Raw genomic sequence first — 11,474 nt, 5'->3', positions numbered from 1 at the left:
AAAAAAAAAAAAAAAAAAAAAGAAAAAGAAAACATTAGGTCATTAATAACTGCCAGCCAGTATGTGAAGTCTGTCAGGCCGGTTCTTTGTTAACCAGTCCTCCAGAGAAATTCTTTCTATAAATGACATCATAGCAAGGTGAAGTTAAGCATAGTGCTCCTTTTCCTTTAGGGGAGAGTATGTTGTACAGGGAATCAGTGGAAGCTTGCAACAACTAGTTTAGTTGTCAAACTTGAGGCTTTTAATGTCTTAAGAGTTTTTGTGATGATTCAGCTTTGGCAAGAGCTAAAGCCAAAGCTGTTTGTTTTTATTTTTTTAATTATACAGTAATGAGGCCTTATTTCTCCAGGTTTTTGTGTGTATTGAACCATCTATAAATATCACTTAAGAGATTCCTTTTGTTGAAATCCTGCAAATAAGATAAAATATGAAAGACCTAAAAGAACTAGTTACCACAGGAAATAGTGCTTCTTTTAAAAGTGTTATAAATTTATGAGTTGGTAAAATTTCTTTAGTAATTGAAATAAATTTATTTTATAATATTAAAATAGGTAAATCAATAATACATAGTTGGCTTTTAGGTAAAGCTTGTATTTTTATCTGGTCTTTACAAAAGGTATAAGAAAATATATGTTATAAATGAGTGTGACACAGCCTTTAAAATGGGTTTAGTTCTTAAAAACATGTTTAAACCATTTTCAAGACCTAATGTAGTAACTATATTAATCATGGTGGGATTCTGTATTTTTCTTTTTTTAATGAATTGTATTTTGAAAGGTTAGGAATTCATAACCATAGTAGGAGAAACAAAATTGGAAAATCATCTTTTTGGTTGTTTCATTCATGTTTCTGGGTCTGAGCTGATACAGAGTAAGTAAATTGTTTAGGAGAGAATTGCACCAATGCAACATTGAGAACCAAGTTATCTTAAACACAATTTAAGAACATGTATGTTACCTTCTAGTTAAAATCAAAATTTAAAACATAGCTTATAATGTTACTAAATTATTAGCATAATCAGTGTTTGTGGATAATTTTTAAGGATTCTGATTTTCTTCTGGGTTGTTTTTAATACTTTGTCCGTTTTCTTGTTACTTCTATAAGCTGTGATTTTAATATATGGGATTTTAATATATGACCCCATGAGAAGCAAGCCTTTTTATTTTATTGTTTGTTATGCAGCTTTTAATTTGTCATTTAAGTGCTTGGTATAGAGCTATATCACAATAATGAAATTTAATTTATTAAGTGCAAAACAAGGAGAAAAGAAAAATAGCTTACCATGTTCATTTGGGCTTACTGGAAACATCAAAAAATTACTTCAGTATCTACATAGGCATCATAAAAGTTTAATATGTTCATTTTTCTGATTATCTTTGCTAATCTAGTTCCTTACATGGTATACTGAAGAGCTGCCAAAACAAAAAGGCTTCTGCTGCAGTCCACTAAAATTAGAGAATAAAATTAATTAGATTATCTTGCCCATTTCCTTGCCTTAAGCAAAACGTAAATTACCCTTTCTAATCCATGATGTGGTGTTTGAACATTCATTACCTTGAGTGACAAATAAAAGCAGGAGGAGCCATCATCACACTTTTATAATTGTGGAATGTTAGTTCACAACCATTGTCTAAGGAAAATCTCATATGATACAGTTCTGTGGGATCTGGAAAGATCATTATTCACAGTTTCAGACAAAGGCATATCCCTGCCAGAAGGGTGCCCTTCATTACCATATTTGGTATTCTGTCTGGTCTGTCCAGACTCAAAACAGGATCACTTTTCCTCACGTAAGAAACGTAAGGTATGATTGCAGTTGAGATAAACTTTATTCCTACTTGATTTGTCCCTTTGTAGCGTAAGTCAGATATGAATGCATCTTGTGACTTACAGTTTGCAAAACTTACTAACTTTGCACAGTGTGTATTTTAAGAACTAGGATTTAAAATATAGATACTCTTGAGATTTAGTTTTTCTTTTTGAAACATTCACTGCAGGTTAGGCTGGCTTCGAACTTGGAGTTGTCCTGCCTCAGTCTCTAGTGCTAGGATTACAGGCATGCACCACCACCCAGTTCAGTGAGACTAAAAATAAATACTAAAATACTGCATATAGAACTTTGACTGAGGGTGAAGTTCGTCTTTACTGGTTATGTGATGCAACTTTCTGCATTAGTGTTGTTAATTTGTGTTGTAATGAAATTTTGTATTTAGTTTGTTGGGGCTGTTTTTGTTTGCAAGTGGGGTGGTGAAGTCACGGGGGATGGGATATTGATAATGGCAAGCTGTTTTTGAAAGATTGAGTTACACCTTAATTTTAGACTATTAGAAATTGTTTCATAAAATCTTGATTTTCATTCTAGCACGCCAAGATCAGTTAGGAACTAGATCTTCTATCAAAACATTTGCCTTACTTAATAAAATTATAATTTAGTTTTGTAATTAAATGACTTTTAATACCAAGCACTTAGCATTAATTTAATAATTATGTAACTCCCATAAAAGTCACTCAGTTCCAATTTGTTTTTATGTTTATGTTGTCTTTTAATTATTGCCATTCACATTATTTAAGTAAGGTTGTGGTAGTAGTTTTGCTACCTACGCAGCTCAGATTGGTAGTGATCCTCCTGTCTCAGCCTCCCAGCACAGCAATTAAGGCATGCACCACCATGCCCAGTTTCCCAGTTTCGGTGGCCTGCACAGCATGTGGTACTAGGAATCAAACCTAGGTCATTGAGCTTGCCAGGCAGGTGCTTAGACCACTGAGCTATCTATCTCCCCAACCCCTAGGGTTTAATTATTTAACTTTGGAATGGCATTTGTCTTAATCTTTTTATCTCTTTTCTGTTGTGTAACTTGTTTCTTATAAGCAGGGGTACAATTAATCATTGTTTAATTTTTTTCTTTCCTACCATTTTTATACATGTTTTACTAAATGTATATTTGAGCTAGTTGCAGTCTCTACCAAAAGAGGCTGACTCCATTTCACTTCAGTTAGCGTTAATCACTGTCTTAGCTCAGTATTCAAGGCTCTATCCAGCCTTATCCTTTATTACTCTCTGAACTCTACATAGCCTGTACTGATTAAATATCGTTTCCAAAATTGTATTATTCATCCTTAATATCTTGTAGTTAGTAAATGTTAGCTGGCTAAGTGAAGAGGAAAATTTGTGGGGGTGGAGAGAAATAGAAAAAAAGTATTTGTATAGTTGACATGTGGATGGTGATTGTTACTTTGATTGCATGTGTGTGTTTTGGGGGCGTTATGTATGAATATATTTTGTATAATCAATAGAATAAGGTGATCGTTTTTAACCACACCTGTAGATTTGAATGTTAATATATCAGTCAGTAGTATCCAGCAAAAGGTTACTTTGATGTATGTCATAGTTAATCAGATGTTGACATTTTAAATTCATGCCAAAATGAGATCATTTTAATACATAATATATCCATCAGGAATTCTTCTACTGCAGAGGAAACCATAGTATAATAGTGGTTGAAATAAACAAGGGGTTATTTTTCATACATAACAAAAAGCTTAGAAGTGGGCCCTTACGGTTACAACTTCTAGGATGTTGGCTTTGCATCATCATACATGTCCTGATGTAAGTGATTAGCAAAGGAAATTGAAAGTGGCTTTGAATGGCTGTTCAGGAAGTCTTTGCTTTATTTTGATTGTTTATTCCAAATTTTGGGAAGGTTGTAAGAGAGTTTCTTAAAAGATTGTGTTTTGTTTTTGTTTTTCAGTTAAGTTCTAGGAAGCATAGCTATAAACTTTTTGGGGTGGGGTGTCATGATTGTGTTTTAGAGCAGTTTTCCTTTAAAAACTGTAAAGCAGCCAGATATGGAAATACCTAGAACTGCCAGCTTCTCTTTTTTATCTCTAGGTGCTCACTCTACCTCCTAGATTATTAGGTTTTTCTCTCAGCATTTAAAATTGTTTAGGTTTCCATCTTTAAAAAAAAAGTATCTTTCTCGGACCCACTGCCGAATTTTCTGCTCTATTTGGCCACTTCAAATTCTTTTTTTTTTTTTTTTTAACTTATTGCAACCTAACCTTTGCCATTGGATATTTCTCAGTTTTGTCTTGGCCTCACAGTTCTGTCCTTTCCTTGACTTATTACCTGGATATTCTGATTTTTTTTTTTTAATTCTATGCATCTGGCTCCTTAGATTATATCATTAGTTCTCCATTAATTTATATGAAGTCACCAAGATGTTTTCAGTATTCAGAAAGCTTACACTATTTTCAATGTAAGGTACTATTTTCCTTTTGTTTAAACATTTCCATTTTGTTCTGGTACTTTATAAATTTAACATCTTTGATTTCCCGAATACAATTAGTTCCTTCCTGCCTTGGGATCTTTAAGCATCATGTTCTTAAAAGCTCCATTCCTTCATGACTAGTATATGCAGAGAATGATAGTGATCTAGGTGCTAATTCTTTAGCTTTTAAACATTTTTTTTTTTTTTGAGATAGAATCTTGCTATGCAGTACATGATGGCCTTGCACTCTCTATGTAACCCAGGCTAACCTTAAACTCAGTGATCCTCCTGCCTCAGCCTCCTGAATGCTAGGATTTCAGGTGTGCACCACCACACCCAGATTTTAAACATTTCTTAAACATCCCTTTCCAAGAATGTTTTCCTGACACTGTGTTTTCCTCTAGACTCAAGTTCTTTTATATCCTTCGCTGCATTGTCATAGCACTCCAGTTGAGTCAAAATTTTATAGTCACTTATTTGACTAATGTCTACCTTGCTATTACTTAAGTTCCATTAAAGCAGAGAGAGGATCTGTCATGGTCATCAGTCTAGAATGGTAAAAAGTATGTAGTAAACTGAAAAGCAGGATGTAATAGTAGAAACAAGCTTGACCTTTCAATTTATCATTAATGAATTTTGTGTCCATCAAAAGGTTTCCTTAGCTACATAATGATGCTAATATTAAATACTCTCAATACCAGAATAAGCACCCATTTTTAAAAAAAAATTCACACAGTGTCTTAGTGGCTACCACTGTAATGATATATATAATTACTGTAGTAAACCATGGGAATACCACAGAGACTAAAGCAATTATTCCCTTTATTGTTTTTATTTTGTTGTTTTTAGAGAACATTATTATTTTTGTGGAGTTTATTCTAAAAGATTGTACTTGAGTCCTTCGCACCCAAAAGATAAATGATAGGAAACGATGCATATTTGGTATATTCTTTTGAAGGTTAAATATGTTGGCATATTTTAAGGAGCTTTGAAATACCCATTTACTTTTAGTTTGTGTAGCTGAATCACTTTTGTTATTGTTTTTCAGTCCAAACCTTATGCATTTGATCGGGTATTCCAGTCAAGCACATCCCAAGAGCAAGTATACAATGACTGTGCAAAGAAGATTGTTAAAGGTAAATATATTTAACTGGTTAACTTCGTTTACTTACTGTCCTAGCAGTAAGTTTGTAATATTTCCCATTTAACATCCAAGTTAATTGCAGAACAAAGTTCAAATAATAAAGTGGTTAAATGCAGTTCTTAAAAACTTACTATATTGCTCAAAAACCTTTCCTACCTGTGTGCAATACCCAGTGATGGGTGTTGATAGGAATTATGTTACAGGCTTGCTCTTGAAAGATGCATTTCTATTACATATTCCTAGGAAAGTTTCCAAGATAGTTCTACGAATAGTACAGTATGAGAATAAAAACACAGTGCCTGGATCAGTTTATAGAAAGTAGTAGAAAATGGCAGTCTGTAATTCTTTCGCTCCATTGTTATTTCCTTCCCCAAAGATTTTTCTTGGAGTAGGGAAACCTTAGAGGAATTTAGCAGGGGTTGGCAAGGGTGAGAAAAGGAATGTACGTTTCAGTTTAGTACTGTTAACTAACACCAGGCTATTTCTCTATTATATATTTTCTAATTAAGTTTATTAATACATTTTAGGCACACATATTAAGCACATTCATCATAGAGAATTTGTACCTGTATAAATGGTAACATTTTGACTCCTTTTATTTTTCATCCAGCTTTTCTCCCAACCGTCTCTCTCCCCTTCAACCCTTCTTCCCTTCTTCTGTTTAATTTTGTGTTTTCTAAACCATAGAAATCTAGTGCTGAGAGAGTGCCAAGTGATTATGTGGAATTACTTTCTATTTATGATACAAACTTCTTTTATCAAAAGGATCTTATAGTTAAGTAGCTATAATATGATTTACTCCATTTTTTTTTTTTTTTTTAACTGAGTGTTTTACAATGTTTCTTAAATTGAAGCAAAAATCTCTTCTAGTGGTGTTTACCAGATTAAAGTGTTTGGGTTTCCATACAAAGGTAAATGGGTTAGGATTAAGTTGGAGCACAGATTATTCATCCTGGTAACGGAAGAGGAAATAGAGTGTATGGATAGAAGCAAACGTGATAAAGGGAAAATGTGAACATTTTAAATGTTAATTCCTTGTTGTCAGTGATACAAGAATCAAAATCACAGAGAACAAAGAAGGGCAAGACTTTATAGACAAAATGGAAGGACTGGGATAGTGGCAGTATTGTCAGGCAACATAAAGTATCAGCTTGTGGTCAGCTGCCAGAAGAGTTAAATTTATCTGTTTTGAATTTGTCCAGGCAACAGAATTAAGGATATTGTCAAGGGAGTGATTGTAATGGCAAACCATGAAACCTAAGGTAGGAAGTTTCAGAAAAGAAGCCATAACAGAAGCTGAAGGTGGAAAAGTTACCGGATTATACGTCTCAGTGAGGGCAAGGTTCATTGGAATCAAGGCACTAGAAGGAGTAAATAGAAGGTGAATATTTAAATTTGAGATTTTGGAGGTAGTGCAGTTATTAGTGAAAATATCAGGATCTTATCACAGAGTTGACAACTGTAGTAGTAAAGGACAAGATTATAGAAAAAATTAGGTCAAGAATCTGAGAGAGGCTGGTAGACACCACGGAGGAAGCATCATCAGTCTGTCTTCGACTGCTATCATGTTTTAAGTCAGAGTCTCCGAAGGATCCCGAACAGCTAGGGAAGCTCTTCATCGGAGGGCTGAGCTTTGAAACAACTGATGAGAGTCTGAGGAGCCATTTTGAGCAATGGGAAACATTCACAGACTGCATGGTGATGAGAAACCCAGACACCAAATATTCCAGGGACTTTGGGTTTGTCACTTATGCCACTGTGGAGGAGGTGGATGCAGCCATGAACGCAAGGCCACACAAAGTGGATGGAAGAGTTGTGGAACCAGAGAGAGCTGTAATTCTCAACGACCAGATGCCCACTTAATGGTAAAGAAGATCTTTGTTGGTGGCATTAAAGAAGATACTGAAGAACATCACCTACGAGATTATTTTGAACAGTATGGAAAAATCAAAGTGATTGAAATTGTAACTGACCAAGGCAGTGGAAAAAAGAGAGGCTTTGCTTTTGTAACTTTTGATGACCATGATTCTGTGGATAAGATTGTCATTCAAAAATACCACACTGTGAATGGTCACAGCTGTGAAGTGAGGAAAGCCCTGTCCAAGCAGGAGATGGCTAGTGCTTCATCTGGCCAAAGAGGTCGAAGTGTTTCTGGAAACTTTGGTGGTGGTCGTGGAGGAAGTTTTGGTGGTAATGACAGTTTCGGTCGTGGAGGAAACTTCAGTGGTCGAGGTGGCTTTGGTGGCAGCCGTGGTGGGGGTGGATATGGTGGCAGTGGAGATGGCTACAATGGATTTGGTAATGATGGTGGTTATGGAAGAGGCATCCCTGGTTACTCTAGAGGAAGCAGAGGCTATGGAAGTGGTGGACAGGGTTATGGGAACTAGGGCAGTCGCGATGGTGGGAGTGGCAGCTATGACAGCTATAACAACAGAGGAGGCGGAGGCGGCTTTGGCGGTGGTAGTGGAAGCAATTATGGAGGTGGTGGAAGCTATAATGAATTTGGCAATTACAACAGTCTTCAAATTTTGGACCCGTGAAGGGAGGAAACTTTGGCGGCAGAAGCTCTGGGCCCTATGGTGGTTGAGGCCAGTATTTTACCAAACCACAAAATCAAGGTAGCTGTGGGAGCTCCAGCAGCAGCAGTAGCTATGGCACTGGCAGAAAGTTTTAAACACTTCCAGGAAACAAAGCTTAGCAGGAAAGGAGAGCCGGAGAAGTGACAGGGAAGCTACAGGTTACAACAGATTTGTGAACTCAGCCAAGCACAGTGGTGGCAGGGCCTAGCTGCTACAAAGAAGACATGTTTTAGACAATACTCATGCTTATGGGCAAAAAAACCTGAGGACTGTGTTTGTGACTAATTGTATAACAGGTTATTTTAGTTTCTGTTCTGTGGAAAGTGTAAAGCAGGGGCTGGTGAGATGGCTCAGTGGTCTAAAGCACTTACTTGAAACAAGCTTGGCAAAGCACAGGGACCGCGGTTCAATCCCCCAGCACCACATGCCAGCCAGCCCCGCCCCCTGGTGGGCTGAGCTGGCCACACACACACACACACACACACACACACACACACAAATAAATAAATAAATAAATGTAAAAAAAAAAAGAAACACATACGATGACATGTAGGGTGGGGACCGTAGCTCAGAGGTACGGCACCTGTCTGGCAAGTGCAAGTTCCTGAGCTGGAGTCCCAATACAAAAAAAAAAAAAAAAAAAAAAAAAGTGTAAAGCATTTCAACAAAGGGTTTTAATGTAGACCTTTTTTTGCACCCATGCTGTTGATTGCTAAATGTAATAGTCTGATCATGATGCTGAATAAATGTATCTTTTTGAAAAATGCTCTGTAGAGTTAGTCTACTCTGAAGCCATCTTGGTTAACATCCCCAACAGTGTGAAGTTAGAATTCCTTCAGGGTGATGCCAGGTTCCATTTAAAATTTCTTTACAATTGCTTGTTTAAAGAAGTCATTGTCTTCAGAAACCTTGGTGTAGTTGAACTGACAGTTACTGTTGTGAACTCTGAATTTGACCATTAAAGGTCACCCAAGCAAACAGTCAGCTACTTGGTTATAAAAATGATTTTTGGCACATCCTGTATATCTAAATTGAATAATGGTACCAGATACAATGATAGATGGGATTGAAGCTGTGTATCATCCATTACCATGTGTAATCAATAAACAATTTAATTCTCTTGGGAAAAAAAAGAATCTGAGACAGTGTTTGTGAAAGTGCCTAATACAGGAACATTGAAATCACCAAGATTAATAACAGGAAAGGTATTGGTGAGAGACAGTGAACTTTGTGGTGATATTATCATAAAATAAAGGGGAGTTGTGTTATCAGTATGCCAAAATTAAATTAGCGTTTTGAGTGAGTGATCGCTTCATGAATTCATGGGCAATCTGAACCCCTTTCCACACTTGCACAGTGGAGTACAAGCTTTTTGTTCTTCATCATATTTTAGTTTTATGGTTATTTTACTAGTGATCTGTTACATTAGCTGAAAGCATATTTCATATGTCTATAATGGTATTGAGCCATTTATAATGCTGAATGGATTTTGGTCATTATTTTAGTCTTCTAAAAACTGAGTAATTAATTAAAGCACACTGGGACTTCAGTCAGCTTCAGAGCTCATTACACAGTTGTATGGTTCTTAGTTTGTCAGCGTATCCACAAAAATGTATAAAGGCTGAGTATATAGCTCAGGGGTGTAAGCACCTGCCTGGCACGCACAAGGTCCTGAGTTCAATCCCTAGTACAAAAAAAAAAGGCGAATAATGTGGATCTTTTTATGAAATCATGATACATGATGGTATTTTTTCCTAGAAAACCAAATGAATGACTAGTCAAAGAGGAAATGAAGTTAGGGCAAATATATTTTTTTCTTTAGTGAAATTTTGCTACACTTATTTGTAGTTCCATAATTTATTCCTGTTTTGAAAATGAGTATAGTTATTTGCACTAGCTGGGCATGGTAGCATGTGCCTATAATCCCAGCACTCAGGAGCCTGAGTGTTTTATTCTGTTCTGTTTTGTTTTGAGGAACGTGTGGAAGATCATAACAAAGTAAGAATAGTCCTGTCTTAGTAGCATCAGTTAACATAATATAGGTTTATTCATTCATTATTTTTTCTGAATATGACTTTAAAGGCTCTTTTTTAAGGCCTTGGTTTTTATTTTTTATTACTTTGGGAAACATGCTATGTATTTACCTTTCTCATACGGTTCTAGTGATTTTTACCTCTTTTTGAACATCCTTGCTTAATGTCTCAATAATAAGCTCATAGCTCCCTTCTCAGAACTCTTTGAAATCTGTAGTTCTGGATAGCTAGGATAGCTCGGGTACATGTGTTACTACTTTTGTTCTGGGGATGGTGAGGATGTTGAGACAGTCTTGCTGTGTAGTTCAGGCTGGGCTTGAGCTCTTTATGTAGCCTGGCTAGACTCAAACTTGTACAGGCATGCACCACCATGCCTGTCACTACTGTTTGTATCTCTAAGACATAATTTGTTGCTTGAAATTCTCTCCTTTTCTCCAAAATTTTAGTCCCTTCTACTTTATCAGCATGTTCCTGCCTTACTGTTTAGAACTGAGTTCAAGACAGTAGTTCCCTTCTTTGTTGTAGTAAATCAAGAATATAGACTTCGAGCTAGGTGTGATATATGCATATGATTATAGCACTGGAGAGGCTGAGGCAAGGAAGATCATGAAATTGAGAGTAGCCTGGGCTATGTGGTGAGTTTCAGGTCAACCTAGGACTACATAATGAGACCATTTCTCCAAAGAGAAGGAATGTTAGGATTTGTATTTGGCCTAAATTGAAGCCTGGGCTGACATTTTTTTTTTACCTGTCTGGCTTTTGATGAAGATAACTTTACCTAAGTCTGCAATTTGTCCTCAGCAAATAGGGGAGGTTGCAAAAGTTTAATTATGTAGCAGGTATTAGCTGTTAAATCTACTGTAATTGTAGAAACTCATAGTGTAAAATATTTCCACTGTACAAAGTTAGACTTTCAGCAAGTGTTAAAATAGAAAGTTTTTTTCACTGTGTCTTTCCTTCTCAGTGTGCCAGCTTAATAATTTGTTTGGGGACAGAATTACCTGAGTATGACTTCTTTTGTCATCACCCAGAAACTCTACTATTTCAGTTATCAATGAATACGCTAACTGAAGGAGAAACATGACTGTGGTATGTGATGGGTGCCAAGAGAAGTGGGAGGACAGCTGAGACAATCATTGCTGGACTGAGTAGGTGCAAGGCCATCATTAGAAACTGGTGGTAGGTGAGATCAGCAAAGTGATGGGTCAGATGGGATTAGTGAGATGCGGATTTGTCAAGCAGGCTCCCAGAAATGACCTAAAAGCAGACTCCTACCAGTCTGCTGAGGTTAACATTGATTCATAAATTACTGTATAAGAATAAAGTTTTACAGACATCTAAGTGCCTGCCTGCCAAGCGCAAGGACCTGAGTTCAGTCCCTGGTACTGCATGCTGTGCCGGCTCCAGAGCCCTGGGCGTGCTGTGCCAGCCACCAAAACCAGGCGTGGTG

General features: G+C 36.5%; 1 protein-coding gene across 1 annotated transcript in view; it reads left to right on the top strand.

Moving 5' to 3' along the window:
- Positions 1 to 11,474, top strand: part of Kif5b (kinesin family member 5B) — a 54,766-nt gene that overhangs the window by 1,585 nt on the left and 41,707 nt on the right. Inside the window, exon 2 of the mRNA XM_004641760.2 lies at positions 5,317 to 5,404. Coding sequence (XP_004641817.1) covers positions 5,317 to 5,404 — 88 coding nt within the window. The remainder of the gene's footprint in view (positions 1 to 5,316; positions 5,405 to 11,474) is intronic.

The sequence above is a fragment of the Octodon degus genome, unplaced genomic scaffold, assembly GCF_000260255.1.
Source record: "Octodon degus isolate 3935 unplaced genomic scaffold, OctDeg1.0 scaffold00141, whole genome shotgun sequence".
NCBI classification, from domain to species: Eukaryota; Metazoa; Chordata; class Mammalia; order Rodentia; family Octodontidae; genus Octodon; species Octodon degus.
Note: the sequence above shows the minus strand (reverse complement) of the source record. Positions and strands in the feature narration are given on the sequence as shown.